Genomic DNA, 19,548 nt, shown 5'->3' on the forward strand with positions numbered 1-19,548 from the left:
GTATAGTCAAGCATTCAGTTTCTTTGAGAAAGTTAAGGAGAAGTTGAACAGTGCTGATGACTACCAAGCTTTCTTGAAGTGCCTTCATAATTTTTTCGTCAGTGAAATAATAAAAAGGAATGAATTGCAAAATTTGGTAACCGATTTACTTGGAAAGCATCTTGATCTTATGGTGGAATTCAATGATTTCCTGGAGTGTTTGGAAAATATTGATGGGTTCCTTGCTGGTGTCATGAGTAAAAAGTCACTAAGATCATCAAAGTTGGAGGACAAAGACAAAGACAAAGAGCAGAAGCGTGAGATGGATGGAGCTAAAGAGAAGGAAAGATACAGGGAGAAGGAGTACATGGGAAAATCCATTCAAGAACTTGACCTCAGTGACTGTAAACGTTGCACTCCCAGCTACCGGCTTCTACCTGCTGATTATCCAATTCCTACAGCTAGTCAGAGATCTGAGCTTGGTGCTCAAGTATTGAATGATCACTGGGTATCTGTGAGTTCAGGAAGTGAGGATTACTCTTCCGAACATATGTGCAGGAATCAGTACGAAGAGAGCTTGTTCAGATGTGAAGATGACAGATTTGAGCTGGACATGTTATTAGAGTCTGTGAGTTCTGCAGCTAAACGTGCAGAGGAATTATATAATAACATGAATGAAAATAAGATCAATATGGAGACTCTGAACCGTATTGAAGATTACTTTACTGTTCAAAATTTAAGGTGCATTGAACGTCTATATGGTGACCATGGTCTTGACGTTATAGACATATTGCGTAAAAACCCAACTCGTGCGCTCCCTGTAATATTGACTCGACTTGTTCCTTTGAGTAAGTTCACTCGACTCAACTCGAAATAATTGAAATTCAATGTATTTTTTAAATACTAAGAGTTTCTGGAAGAAAAAAAGTTGCGGGTTTTTTTCTACCAATTGGGGCCCTCCCTTCACCACCCCTTTGTTTTATAAAGAACAATGGACTATCAAGCCTCTCAGTTGGGGCGGTTATATTTATTATATTTTAGACGTACCACCCTTACTATCTAATTATTTATCAAAGTCGAAATCAGCAATAGTTTTTTTTTTCTTTCTATTTTTTTATTATTGATTTCAAATTGATATAACAATAACCAATCAAATAATAAGAGTGATAAGTCTAAAATAATAATAAATATAACTTTCTCCGCTTCTCAATTCGCTATAACCTTTTTTTCTCCATCCTAACCAAGTTAGTACTCTCAATTTGCCGTTGATTTTAGAGTACATAAAACATCTGGTGTGATTATGCACGTCAAAATTTTGTTCCGGCACACGCTATGCCATTTGTTTGATATGCCCTCGGTTACAATACTATTCTTAAGAAGTAAATTATTTTGAGATGATCAACATTATATTCATTTCGCTAATTACCATTTTCAAATAAAATACTTACATATTCATCATAGTTTAATGAGGCTACTATCCTCCAAAGGTCGCCCAAAACTTTTTACCTCAATAATAATAATAATTTTACAGTTGAATATAATATTTTCAATTATATGTTTTGGATTGAGAGTATGAATCGATGATAGAAATATGAATTATTTAAAATAAATAAAAATATATCGCTAAGCGTAGGTCTCTTGTTGGCGGCGCGGAGTATGCGTGTAAGACTCTGAAGAAGGGGGATGAGACTGTTTACAGGGAGGTGGAGATAATGCAGCACTTGTCTGGGCATCCTGGGGTTGTGACTCTGCTGGCAGTGTATGAGGAAGCTGATTGCTCTCATCTGGTGATGGAATTATGCTCTGGGGGAAGACTTGTCGACCAGATGTTTAGGGAGGGCCCTTGTTCTGAACAGCGGGCTGCTAATATACTTAAGGAAGTGATGTTGGTCATCAAGTATTGTCATGATATGGGAGTTGTGCACAGAGATATCAAGCCTGAGAATATTCTGCTTACTGCTTCGGGGGAAATAAAGCTTGCTGATTTTGGCCTGGCCATGAGAATTTCTAAGGGTAATATGTTAAACCTGTTTGGATGATCTTCTTTTTTTGTTATCCTATGGTATATATATGTGCTAACTTCTATGAATAGAATCCTTACACAACCTTCCTTGTGTAAAATTCCATCCTAGTCATTCTGTTAATAAAAAATGTCTAGGCAAGTTTGAAGAAGTTCATCATGATGAGCTTTCAACTGAATTGTACTTTACTAATGTTACCCTGTACATAGGAGTAAAAATTGGAGAGTTCAAATGGTCATCTCCCTTAAGTTTACTATGTTCAGTATTCAATTAAATTTGCTAGCGGTCTAAGAATAAGAGGTCCTAGAGAAAATGCTTATAATAGTTTGAAGCTAACCATTCATACTCTAAGGTCACTTTGTTTAATTTTTAAGCATTTAAAAATATCAGTAATTCAATTGACATATATATAAATACACACACATAAGTAAAAGATACATACATGCATACATGAGTAATTTATGCATAGCCTCATTGTCTAGAAATTTGCATTGCAGGTCAGAACTTGACGGGTTTGGCTGGGAGCCCTGCATATGTTGCACCAGAAGTGTTGTTGGGTAGATACTCAGAAAAGGCGGATATATGGAGTGCTGGAGTGCTCCTGCATGCTCTGTTGGTTGGTGTTCTTCCATTTAAAGGGGATTCACAAGAAGCAGTTTTTGAGGCTATTAAGAATTCCAAGCTAGAGTTCCAAACCGGGATGTGGGAATCAATATCTAAACCTGCACGAGATCTTGTTGGGAGAATGCTGACAAGGGATATTTCAGCAAGGATAACAGCTGATGAAGTACTTAGTAAGTTTATGGTAGATTATTAATGTTTTGTAGCGTGCTTTATCTCTCTTCCTCAATGATGAATACACCAAAGACTAGTTGTATTTGGTCTGATTTTTTGTTTTTTAATCTTGAAATAATTAAAATTAGAAATTTCCAAGTTTTGTTGAAAAGTATCTTTGCCTTTCACATGAATTCTTAATAATTAGAAGGATTGCCTTGTTTTGGTTGGGATAACAGTGGTGGGAATCTGTTAATTCTCACATACTTTTGTTAGTTTTTATTATGTGTTCTTCTATGTGGTTGAGGCTCTCTTTTTCTCCCTAATGTTTTTAAACAGGAAATAAAATGACAGTACTTTTAAGTTTTAAGAACTGTTCGATTGTTTGCATGTTAAATTAATATTATGTGGTTCAATTTCAGGACATCCATGGATATCTTTCTACACAGAACGTACATTGAAGATCCTGCCCGTTGAATCAAAGTTGAAGCACCAAAATGGAGCTGCTTGCCACAACTTTGTTGCTGCACCTGAACCTAGGTTAGGAAGAAACAGGATGGATGATGGGTTCCTTAATGAGGTTTCAAGCCTTTCTTCATCATCTGAAAGTTGCAATTCAGAATATCATAATGTTTGTGTGTGGATTGATGCACTTGCCAATGCAATTTCACATGTAAGGATATCTGAACCAAAGAGGAGCAAGTTGTGGGCAGTTCCAATTCATCAGCAAGGTTTATCTAACATGAGGGCTAACCTCTGTAAAGCATTTTGACCTACTGACAGGTTGACACCCCATAAACCACTATCTCTGCTGCTTTAGCTGGGGTTTTATAGTATACTTTGCCCAACACATTCTACAGTTGGCAAAAGTGGATTACATTTTTTTCCTCTAAATAATGATTACTGAGAAAACTCAGCTAGTTGTACAGAACCTGTGAATATGATATTAGTGTGTCACTGCATGTTTTTGTGACCTTGAGTCAATTATATATAGCAATGGCGTTTACTTTGAAAATGGAGTTGACAGCTGCTTGCTTATTTTCACTGAAAAAAAAAAGGAAAAAAAAGTATAGCTGAAAAAGGAAACATTGTGTTTCCAAACCGAAAAAAAGAGGCGATCGGATCGGATTTGAAAACAAATCAATATGCTTTACCGAAGGGATGTATAAATTAAAAAAAGAATGATCTTTTTTTTAATAATTTTTGAATTTTTTTGTCATTAAAAAATTATTAGGGCCTCTTTGGATGGGTTTTTCTCTCTTCAAAAGTTGTTTTATATCAAGTATATATTATTTTATTTTTTAAAAATTCCTGATATGAATTAAGAGAAATCAAATAAAGGAAATTCAAGAAAAAACAAAGTCAGGTATTGGATGAAGGAAATTCCTAAGATAGAAATTAGGGAACAAATTAGGGAGAAAGTCAAGAAGAATATCAGAAATTTGTGTAAGGACTCGCACTCAAGAGGCAATCACGCCTAATTTAGGCGTCACTCATCAGGTGTTGACATGTGTCATATTTTTTTTCAAAAAAATATAATTTAATCATAAAACTTCTGAAGGCCATAATTTTTTACTCGGGTATCCAAATCGGGTAATTCTTTTTTTGATTCCACATAAATTTTCGAGATCGACGCAATAACATCTTATTTGACATATTTTATTTCTCACAAACATAATTTAAATTTAAATCAGGTAATCCTTCTTCCTTAGAGATTTAGAATATTTATTTAATTATTTCCTTTATTAATACAGATTTTTCAAATTGATTTTTGAGTTTAAATCACAAATCAAATCTTTATTTTGTTTTCCTTATTAATAATAATTGTTATTTTTTAATTTAAATCACACATCAAATCTTGATTTATTTTTTATATTAAATCACAAACCCAAAACACAGAGGCTTCTGAGTTTAAAAATGTGACACGTGTCAACACCTGACACGTCACCAATGACGTCTAAATTGGGTTTCAATCAAGAGGCAATCACGCCTAATTTAGGTAATTTTATTTTTGAAAAAAATTCATAAGCCATAATTAATTTCAGACCATAAATAATAACTTAGAAGCTTATAGCATTAATCATTAATTTCAAAAATAATATTCTTCTTCCTTAGAGATTTAGAATATTTATTTAATTATTTCCTTTATTTCTACAGATTTTTCAAAATGATTTTTTAGTTTAAGTCACAAATCAAATCTTTATTTTGTTTTCCTTATTAATAATAATTTTAACTTTAATTTTTAATTTAAATCACAAACCAAATTTTTGTTATAATAAAAAAATATTATTAAAAAAAAATTAAATCACAAATCAAAATTTTATTTATTTATTTATATTAAATCACAAATCCAGAACTCAGAGGCTTCCGGGTTTAACGTTTCTTATAATATTATTCTTGCAAATTTAAATTGTGTTTGTGAGAAATAAAATATGTCAAATGAGATCTCATTGCGTAGATCTCGAAAAGTTATGAGGAATTAAAAAAAGAATTACCTGATTTGGATACCCGAGTCAAAAGTTACGGCCTTCAGAAGTTTTATGATTAAATTATTATTTTTTTGGAAAAAAAATATGACACGTGTCAATATCTGATAAATGACGCCTAAATTAAGTATGATTGCCTCTTGAGTGACGCCCAATTTAGGCGTCTTGAGTGACGCCCAAATTGGTCGTTATATTGTACAATAAATATATAATTATTTCCAAAACTGTAATAAATGCGTAATTAATTTATTAAAAAACATGGACTTAATTTTTTTGGCTAATCCCGTCAAAGCATTTGACGTATTAGGTCTTGAAGTTTGATAACTAATCATGTCTAATTTGTTGTCCTGCACAAGTTTGATAATCAGGTCTTGCTTGGGTTTTTTCTAAAAAAAAAAAAAAGCTAAAAACAAATTAAGTGATAGGACCATGTTTAAATAATGAGTTTGATGTTTGTCATTTTAAATGACATAAGTTATATTATTTTAGGAGAGATATAGAGATAAGAAATGAAAATCATGGGAGAGAAAGTGAGTGATTTTTTTAATTTAAATTTTAAATAAAAAATAATTTCTTGTGTGAATCTCTCTATTAAAATGATGTAACATCTAGAGCGCTGACGAGGGCAGGGAGTAATCGCCGGTGCAAAGGGGCACGGACAAGGAGCGGCTCCTGACAGGCTTCCAGCGTGGGGTTACATGCATGAATGAATCGAATCGACACCCGAAAGAGAAGAATTCCAAAGACTGTGCAGGTATGAGACTGCACAGTTTGAGAATAGCTTATAAGAATCAATTGGTACTACCTATACTAACAAGATGCATCTGCTTTTCGGTAGCCCGGATCGGAAGAACTCCACAGTTAGGTGTGCTTGACTAGGAGCAATTATGGGATGAGTGACCTCCTAGGAAGTTTTCCCGGGAAGTGTGCGAGTGAGGAAAAAGCACACTGAAAAGTCTCGTGTTAGTATGTGGGGATAGTCATTGATTCTTGAAGCGACCGGGCGTTACAAATGACATAACTTTATGTCATTTAAAATGACAAACACTTTCCACTTAAATAATATGGTGTTGAATTTAACTTGCTTTCTACTATGATAGGCACATTTTATGTATCTAATTGTATTTAAAAAGTTATAATTTATTCTAAATTATTTGTCACTTTAAAAAAAAAAATATTATTTTCTTAGCTCTACTTTATTTTTTTATTTCTACTTATTGGAATAAGAATGATTTAATAGAGTGAAGGTGTAATATAATCAAATAAACTTATATTTTCATTAAATCGTAAAGAATTTAATGAATTATTTAATTTTTGTACAAATCTTTAAACAATGATTATTTTAAAACTAAAAGAATTTGTGCTTTTAAATTTTGTATTATGTACTTTTAAATTTTGAAACAAAACTTTATCGTATTGTGTACTTTTAAATTTTGTATTTTATGTATTTATATAGAAATTTTGACACAACCTATGCTTATCATATCAGGATAAATAAAATTAAAATATATTAAGTATAAATTTTATGAATTTTAATTATCATTTCATTTATGTTTTTATTTTATTTTATTTTAAAAACAAGATATATTTTAAAGTTTTTTTAATAATTGGCATGATTAGATTTAATTTTAATAATTTAATCATAAAACTTATGAAGGCCATAACTTTTGACTCGGGTATCCAATTCAGGTAATTGTTTTTTGATTCCACATAACTTTTCGAGATCTACGCAATGACATCTCATTTGATATATTTTATTTCTCACAAACATAATTTAAATTTAAATCAGGTAATCCTTCTTCCTCAGAGATTTAGAATATTTATTTAATTATTTCCTTTATTAATACAGATTTTTCAAATTGATTTTTGAGTTTAAATCACAAATCAAATCTTTATTTTGCTTTCCTTATTAATAATAATTGTTATTTTTTAATTTAAATCACACATCAAATCTTGATTTATTTTTTATATTAAATCACAAACCCAAAACACAGAGGCTTCTGAGTTTAAAAATGTGACACGTGTCAACACCTGACACGTCACCAATGACGTCTAAATTGGGTTTCAATCAAGAGGCAATCACGCCTAATTTAGGTAATTTTATTTTTGAAAAAAATGCATAAGCCATAATTAATTTCAGACCATAAATAATAACTTAGAAGCTTATAGCATTAATCATTAATTTCAAAAATAATATTCTTCTTCCTTAGAGATTTAGAATATTTATTTAATTATTTCCTTTATTTCTACATATTTTTCAAAATGATTTTTAAGCTTAAGTCACAAATCAAATCTTTATTTTGTTTTCGTTATTAATAATAATTTTAATTTTAATTTTTAATTTAAATCACAAACCAAATTTTTGTTATAATAAAAAAATATTATTAAAAAAAAATTAAATCACAAATCAAATTTTTATTTATTTATTTATTTATATTAAATCACAAATCCAGAACTCAGAGGCTTCCGGGTTTAACGTTTCTTATAATATTATTCTTGCAAATTTAAATTGTGTTTGTGAGAAATAAAATATGTCAAATGAGATCTCATTGCGTAGATCTCGAAAAGTTATGAGGAATTAAAAAAAGAATTACCTGATTTGGATACCCGAGTCAAAAGTTACGGCCTTCAGAAGTTTTATGATTAAATTATTATTTTTTTGGAAAAAAAATATGACACGTGTCAATATCATAAATGACGCCTAAATTAAGTATGATTGCCTCTTGAGTGACGCCCAATTTAGGCGTCTTGAGTGACGCCCAAATTGGTCGTTATATTGTACAATAAATATATAATTATTTCCAAAACTGTAATAAATGCGTAATTAATTTATTAAAAAACATGGACTTAATTTTTTTGGCTAATCCCGTCAAAGCATTTGACGTATTAGGTCTTGAAGTTTGATAACTAATCATGTCTAATTTGTTGTCCTGCACAAGTTTGATAATCAGGTCTTGCTTGGGTTTTTTCTTAAAAAAAAAGAAGCTAAAAACAAATTAAGTGATAGGACCATGTTTAAATAATGAGTTTGATGTTTGTCATTTTAAATGACATAAGTTATATTATTTTAGGAGAGATATAGAGATAAGAAATGAAAATCATGGGAGAGAAAGTGAGTGATTTTTTTAATTTAAATTTTAAATAAAAAATAATTTCTTGTGTGAATCTCTCTATTAAAATGATGTAACATCTAGAGCGCTGACGAGGGCAGGGAGTAATCGCCGGTGTAAAGGGGCACGGACAAGGAGCGGCTCCTGACAGGCTTCCAGCGTGGGGTTACATGCATGAATGAATCGAATCGACACCCGAAAGAGAAGAATTCCAAAGACTGTGCAGGTATGAGACTGCACAGTTTGAGAATAGCTTATAAGAATCAATTGGTACTACCTATACTAACAAGATGCATCTGCTTTTCGGTAGCCCGGATCGGAAGAACTCCACAGTTAGGTGTGCTTGACTAGGAGCAATTATGGGATGAGTGACCTCCTAGGAAGTTTTCCCGGGAAGTGTGCGAGTGAGGAAAAAGCACACTGAAAAGTCTCGTGTTAGTATGTGGGGATAGTCATTGATTCTTGAAGCGACCGGGCGTTACAAATGACATAACTTTATGTCATTTAAAATGACAAACACTTTCCACTTAAATAATATGGTGTTGAATTTAACTTGCTTTCTACTATGATAGGCACATTTTATGTATCTAATTGTATTTAAAAAGTTATAATTTATTCTAAATTATTTGTCACTTTAAGAAAAAAAAATATTATTTTCTTAGCTCTACTTTATTTTTTTATTTCTACTTATTGGAATAAGAATGATTTAATAGAGTGAAGGTGTAATATAATCAAATAAACTTATATTTTCATTAAATCGTAAAGAATTTAATGAATTATTTAATTTTTGTACAAATCTTTAAACAATGATTATTTTAAAACTAAAAGAATTTGTGCTTTTAAATTTTGTATTATGTACTTTTAAATTTTGAAACAAAACTTTATCGTATTGTGTACTTTTAAATTTTGTATTTTATGTATTTATATAGAAATTTTGACACAACCTATGCTTATCATATCAGGATAAATAAAATTAAAATATATTAAGTATAAATTTTATGAATTTTAATTATCATTTCATTTATGTTTTTATTTTATTTTATTTTAAAAACAAGATATATTTTAAAGTTTTTTTAATAATTGGCATGATTAGATTTAATTTGATTTTAAATATATTACTTTTAAATAATATATTAAATTAAATTAGTAGAGTCATTAATTTTTTGATTGATCCATCACTCCAAGGAGATATAATAATACTAATTCATATCTTTGAGATATATAAAATTGGCAAAAAAATTTAATTATTGCATTTTAATTAAATATTACGCATTTATGGCAGTTTTGGAAATAATTACGGATCTATTTTACAATGTGACGCCTCATTTAGGCATCTCTCACCTAAGGTTGACACGTGTCATTTTTTATAAAAAAATAATAATAATTTAATCATAAAACTTATGAAGGCCATAACTTTTGACTCGGGTATCCAATTCAGGTAATTGTTTTTTGATTCCACATAACTTTTCGAGATCTACGCAATGACATCTCATTTGATATATTTTATTTCTCACAAACATAATTTAAATTTAAATCAGGTAATCCTTCTTCCTCAGAGATTTAGAATATTTATTTAATTATTTCCTTTATTAATACAGATTTTTCAAATTGATTTTTGAGTTTAAATCACAAATCAAATCTTTATTTTGCTTTCCTTATTAATAATAATTGTTATTTTTTAATTTAAATCACACATCAAATCTTGATTTATTTTTTATATTAAATCACAAACCCAAAACACAGAGGCTTCTGAGTTTAAAAATGTGACACGTGTCAACACCTGACACGTCACCAATGACGTCTAAATTGGGTTTCAATCAAGAGGCAATCACGCCTAATTTAGGTAATTTTATTTTTGAAAAAAATGCATAAGCCATAATTAATTTCAGACCATAAATAATAACTTAGAAGCTTATAGCATTAATCATTAATTTCAAAAATAATATTCTTCTTCCTTAGAGATTTAGAATATTTATTTAATTATTTCCTTTATTTCTACAGATTTTTCAAAATGATTTTTAAGCTTAAGTCACAAATCAAATCTTTATTTTGTTTTCGTTATTAATAATAATTTTAATTTTAATTTTTAATTTAAATCACAAACCAAATTTTTGTTATAATAAAAAAATATTATTAAAAAAAAATTAAATCACAAATCAAATTTTTATTTATTTATTTATTTATATTAAATCACAAATCCAGAACTCAGAGGCTTCCGGGTTTAACGTTTCTTATAATATTATTCTTGCAAATTTAAATTGTGTTTGTGAGAAATAAAATATGTCAAATGAGATCTCATTGCGTAGATCTCGAAAAGTTATGAGGAATTAAAAAAAGAATTACCTGATTTGGATACCCGAGTCAAAAGTTACGGCCTTCAGAAGTTTTATGATTAAATTATTATTTTTTTGGAAAAAAAATATGACACGTGTCAATATCTGATAAATGACGCCTAAATTAAGTATGATTGCCTCTTGAGTGACGCCCAATTTAGGCGTCTTGAGTGACGCCCAAATTGGTCGTTATATTGTACAATAAATATATAATTATTTCCAAAACTGTAATAAATGCGTAATTAATTTATTAAAAAACATGGACTTAATTTTTTTGGCTAATCCCGTCAAAGCATTTGACGTATTAGGTCTTGAAGTTTGATAACTAATCATGTCTAATTTGTTGTCCTGCACAAGTTTGATAATCAGGTCTTGCTTGGGTTTTTTCTTAAAAAAAAAAAGCTAAAAACAAATTAAGTGATAGGACCATGTTTAAATAATGAGTTTGATGTTTGTCATTTTAAATGACATAAGTTATATTATTTTAGGAGAGATATAGAGATAAGAAATGAAAATCATGGGAGAGAAAGTGAGTGATTTTTTTAATTTAAATTTTAAATAAAAAATAATTTCTTGTGTGAATCTCTCTATTAAAATGATGTAACATCTAGAGCGCTGACGAGGGCAGGGAGTAATCGCCGGTGTAAAGGGGCACGGACAAGGAGCGGCTCCTGACAGGCTTCCAGCGTGGGGTTACATGCATGAATGAATCGAATCGACACCCGAAAGAGAAGAATTCCAAAGACTGTGCAGGTATGAGACTGCACAGTTTGAGAATAGCTTATAAGAATCAATTGGTACTACCTATACTAACAAGATGCATCTGCTTTTCGGTAGCCCGGATCGGAAGAACTCCACAGTTAGGTGTGCTTGACTAGGAGCAATTATGGGATGAGTGACCTCCTAGGAAGTTTTCCCGGGAAGTGTGCGAGTGAGGAAAAAGCACACTGAAAAGTCTCGTGTTAGTATGTGGGGATAGTCATTGATTCTTGAAGCGACCGGGCGTTACAAATGACATAACTTTATGTCATTTAAAATGACAAACACTTTCCACTTAAATAATATGGTGTTGAATTTAACTTGCTTTCTACTATGATAGGCACATTTTATGTATCTAATTGTATTTAAAAAGTTATAATTTATTCTAAATTATTTGTCACTTTAAGAAAAAAAAATATTATTTTCTTAGCTCTACTTTATTTTTTTATTTCTACTTATTGGAATAAGAATGATTTAATAGAGTGAAGGTGTAATATAATCAAATAAACTTATATTTTCATTAAATCGTAAAGAATTTAATGAATTATTTAATTTTTGTACAAATCTTTAAACAATGATTATTTTAAAACTAAAAGAATTTGTGCTTTTAAATTTTGTATTATGTACTTTTAAATTTTGAAACAAAACTTTATCGTATTGTGTACTTTTAAATTTTGTATTTTATGTATTTATATAGAAATTTTGACACAACCTATGCTTATCATATCAGGATAAATAAAATTAAAATATATTAAGTATAAATTTTATGAATTTTAATTATCATTTCATTTATGTTTTTATTTTATTTTATTTTAAAAACAAGATATATTTTAAAGTTTTTTTAATAATTGGCATGATTAGATTTAATTTGATTTTAAATATATTACTATAATAATACTAATTCACATATCTCTTGAGATATATAAAATCACAAAAAAAAATTATTGCATTTTAATTAAAAATATTACGACACGTCACCAATGGCTAAATTGGGTTTTCAAGAGGCAAATAATTTAGGTAATTTTATTTTTGAAAAAAATGCATAAGCCATAATTAATTTCAGACCATAAATAATAACTTAGAAGCTTATAGCATTAATCATTAATTTCAAAAATAATATTCTTCTTCCTTAGAGATTTAGAATATTTATTTAATTATTTCCTTTATTTCTACAGATTTTTCAAAATGATTTTTAAGCTTAAGTCACAAATCAAATCTTTATTTTGTTTTCGTTATTAATAATAATTTTAATTTTAATTTTTAATTTAAATCACAAACCAAATTTTTGTTATAATAAAAAAATATTATTAAAAAATTAAATCACAAATCAAATTTTTATTTATTTATTTATTTATATTAAATCACAAATCCAGAACTCAGAGGCTTCCGGGTTTAACGTTTCTTATAATATTATTCTTGCAAATTTAAATTGTGTTTGTGAGAAATAAAATATGTCAAATGAGATCTCATTGCGTAGATCTCGAAAAGTTATGAGGAATTAAAAAAAGAATTACCTGATTTGGATACCCGAGTCAAAAGTTACGGCCTTCAGAAGTTTTATGATTAAATTATTATTTTTTTGGAAAAAAAATATGACACGTGTCAATATCTGATAAATGACGCCTAAATTAAGTATGATTGCCTCTTGAGTGACGCCCAATTTAGGCGTCTTGAGTGACGCCCAAATTGGTCGTTATATTGTACAATAAATATATAATTATTTCCAAAACTGTAATAAATGCGTAATTAATTTATTAAAAAACATGGACTTAATTTTTTTGGCTAATCCCGTCAAAGCATTTGACGTATTAAGTCTTGAAGTTTGATAACTAATCATGTCTAATTTGTTGTCCTGCACAAGTTTGATAATCAGGTCTTGCTTGGGTTTTTTCTTAAAAAAAAAAGAAGCTAAAAACAAATTAAGTGATAGGACCATGTTTAAATAATGAGTTTGATGTTTGTCATTTTAAATGACATAAGTTATATTATTTTAGGAGAGATATAGAGATAAGAAATGAAAATCATGGGAGAGAAAGTGAGTGATTTTTTTAATTTAAATTTTAAATAAAAAATAATTTCTTGTGTGAATCTCTCTATTAAAATGATGTAACATCTAGAGCGCTGACGAGGGCAGGGAGTAATCGCCGGTGTAAAGGGGCACGGACAAGGAGCGGCTCCTGACAGGCTTCCAGCGTGGGGTTACATGCATGAAAGAATCGAATCGACACCCGAAAGAGAAGAATTCCAAAGACTGTGCAGGTATGAGACTGCACAGTTTGAGAATAGCTTATAAGAATCAATTGGTACTACCTATACTAACAAGATGCATCTGCTTTTCGGTAGCCCGGATCGGAAGAACTCCACAGTTAGGTGTGCTTGACTAGGAGCAATTATGGGATGAGTGACCTCCTAGGAAGTTTTCCCGGGAAGTGTGCGAGTGAGGAAAAAGCACACTGAAAAGTCTCGTGTTAGTATGTGGGGATAGTCATTGATTCTTGAAGCAACCGGGCGTTACAAATGACATAACTTTATGTCATTTAAAATGACAAACACTTTCCACTTAAATAATATGGTGTTGAATTTAACTTGCTTTCTACTATGATAGGCACATTTTATGTATCTAATTGTATTTAAAAAGTTATAATTTATTCTAAATTATTTGTCACTTTAAGAAAAAAAAATATTATTTTCTTAGCTCTACTTTATTTTTTTATTTCTACTTATTGGAATAAGAATGATTTAATAGAGTGAAGGTGTAATATAATCAAATAAACTTATATTTTCATTAAATCGTAAAGAATTTAATGATTTGAATCTTTAAACAATGATTATTTTAAAACTAAAAGAATTTGTTGTTTTTCTTGTTTACCTTGTTGTTCTGTCCGATCAAACACTTCACTCTTTTTTTTTCTTTCTCTTGTCGATCTACTCGACTTGTTTTCCAGCGAATTTTCCTAGGAAAATCTGGAGAACCGATAAAAGATGAAGAGAGTAAGGGATGAGGCTCCTCCAAATAAAACGGTTGAATTTGAAGAAGCTATTAGTTTTGTGAACAAGATAAAGAAACGATTCCAAAGTGATGAGCATGTTTACAAATCGTTCTTGAACATTTCCAATATGTACCGCAAAGAGCATAAGGACATAGGTGAAATTTATAGTGAGGTTGCTACCCTGTTTAAGGATCATCGAGATTTGCTTGAGGAGTTCACTAGATTCTTACCAGATAGTTTCGCAGCACCTTCTACACAGCATGCTCCGGATGCTCGAAATTCATTGCAGCGCTTTAGTGAGCGGAGTTCTATGGCACCCATGATGCGGGAAATGCAAGTATATCGACAAAAGAGGCTTCCTTCTCATGATCGTGAGCGTGATCTGAGTGTTGAACACCCTGAGATGGATGATGACAACACAATGATGAACATGCACAAGAAGCGGAGGAAACGTGAGAGTAAGGATATAAGGATTAATCGTGATCAGGATGAGAGAGAACCTGATCATATAAATGCTCAACAATTTAGGTTGTTTTCTGTTAGTTGAGTGTAATGCAGTTTTCTCAATCAACCTAGTTAGTTTGAGTATAAGAAGGAATTGGAGTGAATGTAAACTTATTTACATAACAGAATATAATTTTGTGACTGAGTAGGTTCCTTTTTTATTTTTTATTTTTATTTTTTAAGTTTGTTCTGTTTTTTTTTTCTTTGTACGTCTCGTCTGTTCTAGTATGTTTTTATGTTTGTTGAGTAAATGTAAGTATGAGAGAGAGAGGAGGAGGAGGAGAAAGAGAGAAGAGATCAGAGAAAGTTTCTGAGTGAGAACTGTGTTATTGACTTAAGATTAAACTGATTACAGTGTCCCCCCAGCTCAGCAAATCTAACTTCTAACAGAACCTGAGCTGGCACGAAACAAACTCTTAACAGTTCAGAAACTATATCACAAAACACAGAGTTGTCTTTTGCAGTATATATAGAAAGGATACTGATGCAGAGTAAATCATATGCGTTTACTCTATTATAGGCATTACATTTAAGAGAATAAACTTTAATTTAATATATAAGAATGTATTCTACTTTTTTGCCCCTTTCTTTCATTCCCTATTTAGTACAGACGGCTTGTAATTCTTGATTTGTTTTTAAGATGGAAATTGTTATAGGATTCTTTGATGGACAACGATTAAAGTGCCACATTTTTTGTAAAAAATTATCTGAATGTCACATTTTGTAAATTTTTGTTCATAATGTCACGTTACCTAACTCGCTTACAACACCTGGTGAGTTAGGCGTTGTCACATTTAGATGGGCGAACATTATTTATAGAATAAAAAATAATAATATTGTAAAGACTCATGTGAGATTTTTGTCAATATAAAATAATAACAGCAGGGATTTGAACTTGCAGCGCTTTCATGAGAAAAAGAAATCTGTCAAGAAAGCTGAAGGTTTTGGGTTGGCTTCAGACTTTTCTTCTAAGGAAGACAAGGATACCTTAAAGAACATGTATAGTCAAGCATTCAGTTTCTTTGAGAAAGTTAAGGAGAAGTTGAACAGTGCTGATGACTACCAAGCTTTCTTGAAGTGCCTTCATAATTTTTTCGTCAGTGAAATAATAAAAAGGAATGAATTGCAAAATTTGGTAACCGATTTACTTGGAAAGCATCTTGATCTTATGGTGGAATTCAATGATTTCCTGGAGTGTTTGGAAAATATTGATGGGTTCCTTGCTGGTGTCATGAGTAAAAAGTCACTAAGATCATCAAAGTTGGAGGACAAAGACAAAGACAAAGAGCAGAAGCGTGAGATGGATGGAGCTAAAGAGAAGGAAAGATACAGGGAGAAGGAGTACATGGGAAAATCCATTCAAGAACTTGACCTCAGTGACTGTAAACGTTGCACTCCCAGCTACCGGCTTCTACCTGCTGATTATCCAATTCCTACAGCTAGTCATAGATCTGAGCTTGGTGCTCAAGTATTGAATGATCACTGGGTATCTGTGAGTTCAGGAAGTGAGGATTACTCTTCCGAACATATGTGCAGGAATCAGTACGAAGAGAGCTTGTTCAGATGTGAAGATGACAGATTTGAGCTGGACATGTTATTAGAGTCTGTGAGTTCTGCAGCTAAACGTGCAGAGGAATTATATAATAACATGAATGAAAATAAGATCAATACGGAGACTCTGAACCGTATTGAAGATTACTTTACTGTTCAAAATTTAAGGTGCATTGAACGTCTATATGGTGACCATGGTCTTGACGTTATAGACATATTGCGTAAAAACCCAACTCGTGCGCTCCCTGTAATATTGACTCGACTGAAGCAGAAACAGGAGGAATGGAGTCGGTGTCGTTCAGATTTCAATAAAGTTTGGGCTGAAATTTATTCTAAAAATCACTTAAAGTGAAGCAGCAGAAAGAGGATGATATTCTTCAGTCTACTATTGCAGCTGGAAACAAATTAGTTCGGTATTCATGTGATATGAGAGTATGAATGAGGCTGATGGTAGAGTAACTGAGGTAAAGAATGTTCACCGGACTAGTGTAGCAGCCAGTGATAAAGAAAATGGATTATTTTTTGGAAGCTTCACAAGCTTCCACAAGCAGCCAGTGATTTTGGTTTTTCTGTTTATGTTTACTCACTTCAATTCTTTTTCATTACTGGTTTAATGAATTTTATTCAAGGTTAAAAAAATAATAATTAAAATTGGTTCTTTTTCACTTCAATTCTTTTTCACTTCGGTATACGGGGTTCTATTATTTTTGTCACTTCAACCTTTGAACCGGAAAGAACAAACTCAAAAATTGAGTTTTTTGATCTATCTACAAATGTTATTATTTGTTTGTTTTATAAATCAATATGTAAAAAGTTCGAGTAATAAGGGACTCGATTATATTTAAGTGAAGTCTTAATTGTGAAAACGAAAAAACAGACATTAAGAGAATATTGTTCCTTTGAGTAAGTTCACTCGACTCAACTCGAAATAATTGAAATTCAATGTATTTTTTAAATACTAAGAGTTTCTGGAAGAAAAAAAGTTGCGGGTTTTTTTCTACCAATTGGGGCCCTCCCTTCACCACCCCTTTGTTTTATAAAGAACAATGGACTATCAAGCCTCTCAGTTGGGGCGGTTATATTTATTATATTTTAGACGTACCACCCTTACTATCTAATTATTTATCAAAGTCGAAATCAGCAATAGTTTTTTTTTTCTTTCTATTTTTTTATTATTGATTTCAAATTGATATAACAATAACCAATCAAATAATAAGAGTGATAAGTCTAAAATAATAATAAATATAACTTTCTCCGCTTCTCAATTCGCTATAACCTTTTTTTCTCCATCCTAACCAAGTTAGTACTCTCAATTTGCCGTTGATTTTAGAGTACATAAAACATCTGGTGTGATTATGCACGTCAAAATTTTGTTCCGGCACACGCTATGCCATTTGTTTGATATGCCCTCGGTTACAATACTATTCTTAAGAAGTAAATTATTTTGAGATGATCAACATTATATTCATTTCGCTAATTACCATTTTCAAATAAAATACTTACATATTCATCATAGTTTAATGAGGCTACTATCCTCCAAAGGTCGCCCAAAACTTTTTACCTCAATAATAATAATAATTTTACAGTTGAATATAATATTTTCAATTATATGTTTTGGATTGAGAGTATGAATCGATGATAGAAATATGAATTATTTAAAATAAATAAAAATATATCGCTAAGCATATTTTTGAAAAAATGATAATTAATTAAAAATATCATGATTCATGAAGAAGTAATTATAAGGTCTAAACAGTAACTTCAGTCATCATAACCACAACTAACAAATATATACAGATTATAATTTATACATAATCGATACATTATTTTGCCGTGTGAAATTTTCCAAGCTCAATACTGTTAACACACAAATTGCAAGTTCTTCCTCACACATAACTTCCATGTAGGGATTTAAATGGATCAAATGGTCTATTAAGTGTTTATAATTCGGTCTAAGTAGGTTAGGTTTGACCTAGCTAATATATTTAGTAAAATAAAATAGGCTTGGACCTCAAAAAAAACTTGTTTAGAAAACATTTCCTTTTACAAATATTGACCTATACGTCAGTATATCGTATTATTTAATTTAATTCAAATAAAATAAATAATTATTTATATAAATTTAACTAATAAAAATTAATTATATATATATATATATATATATATATTAACTTTGATAATTATTAAAGATTCGTAGGCTTAAACATGTTAATATGCCTAGGTCATATATTTTGATTTTTAAATATAGACAAGACCAAACCTATAATGTAGAGTACACCAAATTAATAGGTCAAACCAAGTTCAAAATATTTTATATAAACTTAACGTATTTAGGCCAAAACCTAATCTGACGAGTGGTAGTCTTAATTTCTATTTAATTTAGTGGTAATTATCTTATGTTTTATGGGCTGAATTGTATTAAAGTGCAGGTAAACTTTGGGCCAAATTTAAAGAAGTAAGCCCAAGTTGATAAAAAGAGGTAAAAGAAAAGAAATTTTAACTTTTTGCAAATTATTTTTCTTTTTATACACAGAAAAGGACACATGGCAATGAAAGATGAAAGAAGAAGATGAGATGGAAATTTGAAGGTCGTTGGATGCTTGTTTGATATGAGGGACAACATCAATTTGAAGATATATTTTTTTTTTAAAGTAGTCTTTGTTTTGTAAAAAGGAGTGGAACTCAGAACTTAGTGGAAGTCAGATTTTCATGTTGAAGAGAGAATTCAGTTTTTAGTTGTAATCAGTTTTTACATTTTGAGCGCTTTAGTTTTCTTTGAGAGTTTCTTGGAGATACATGCATTTTTCTTCTATTTATCAAAGGATTAATTCAAAATCAACAACAGTTATTTTTTTCTTCTATTTTTCTATTGTTGATTTCAAATTAATATAACGGTAACTAATCAGATAATAAGAATAATAAGTCTAAAATGATAATAAATATAACTTTCTCCGCTTCATAATTCGCTATAATCTTTTTTTTCTCCATCCTAACAAAATTAGTCTTCTCAATTTGCCGTTGATTTTAGAGTAAATAAAACA

At 30.3% G+C, this 19,548-nt stretch overlaps 2 protein-coding genes across 2 annotated transcripts; both read left to right on the plus strand.

Moving 5' to 3' along the window:
* The first annotated feature begins 169 nt into the window (after positions 1 to 169).
* Positions 170 to 3,333, plus strand: LOC133302762 (serine/threonine-protein kinase PEPKR2-like). Its single transcript, XM_061502581.1, has 3 exons — positions 170 to 799; positions 1,608 to 1,992; positions 2,498 to 3,333. Exons 1-3 carry the CDS (start codon positions 170 to 172, stop codon positions 2,815 to 2,817), a joined length of 1,335 nt encoding a protein of 444 aa, XP_061358565.1. The 3' UTR covers positions 2,818 to 3,333.
* An 11,111-nt stretch (positions 3,334 to 14,444) lies between these two features.
* LOC133302763 (paired amphipathic helix protein Sin3-like 2) lies at positions 14,445 to 16,859 on the plus strand. The gene is made up of 2 exons (XM_061502583.1): positions 14,445 to 14,980; positions 15,839 to 16,859. Exons 1-2 carry the CDS (start codon positions 14,445 to 14,447, stop codon positions 16,857 to 16,859), a joined length of 1,557 nt encoding a protein of 518 aa, XP_061358567.1.
* The last annotated feature ends 2,689 nt before the right edge of the window (positions 16,860 to 19,548 follow it).

Source organism: Gastrolobium bilobum, unplaced genomic scaffold (assembly GCF_033153095.1).
Source record: "Gastrolobium bilobum isolate Gb01-03AN ecotype WA unplaced genomic scaffold, APGP_CSIRO_Gbil_v1 utg63409, whole genome shotgun sequence".
Classification (NCBI taxonomy): Eukaryota; Viridiplantae; Streptophyta; class Magnoliopsida; order Fabales; family Fabaceae; genus Gastrolobium; species Gastrolobium bilobum.

What these genes read in the sequence shown, in the direction of transcription:
- LOC133302762 (XM_061502581.1), top strand. Translation starts at nt 170, where the DNA reads ATGGTGGAATTCAATGATTTCCTGGAGTGTTTGGAAAATATTGATGGG. An exon ending in ACCCAACTCGTGCGCTCCCT is followed by an intron (nt 800 to 1,607) that starts GTAATATTGACT and finishes TATATCGCTAAG; the next exon opens with CGTAGGTCTCTTGTTGGCGG. An exon ending in GGCCATGAGAATTTCTAAGG is followed by an intron (nt 1,993 to 2,497) that starts GTAATATGTTAA and finishes TTTGCATTGCAG; the next exon opens with GTCAGAACTTGACGGGTTTG.
- LOC133302763 (XM_061502583.1), top strand. Translation starts at nt 14,445, where the DNA reads ATGAAGAGAGTAAGGGATGAGGCTCCTCCAAATAAAACGGTTGAATTT. An exon ending in ATAAATGCTCAACAATTTAG is followed by an intron (nt 14,981 to 15,838) that starts GTTGTTTTCTGT and finishes AAATAATAACAG; the next exon opens with CAGGGATTTGAACTTGCAGC.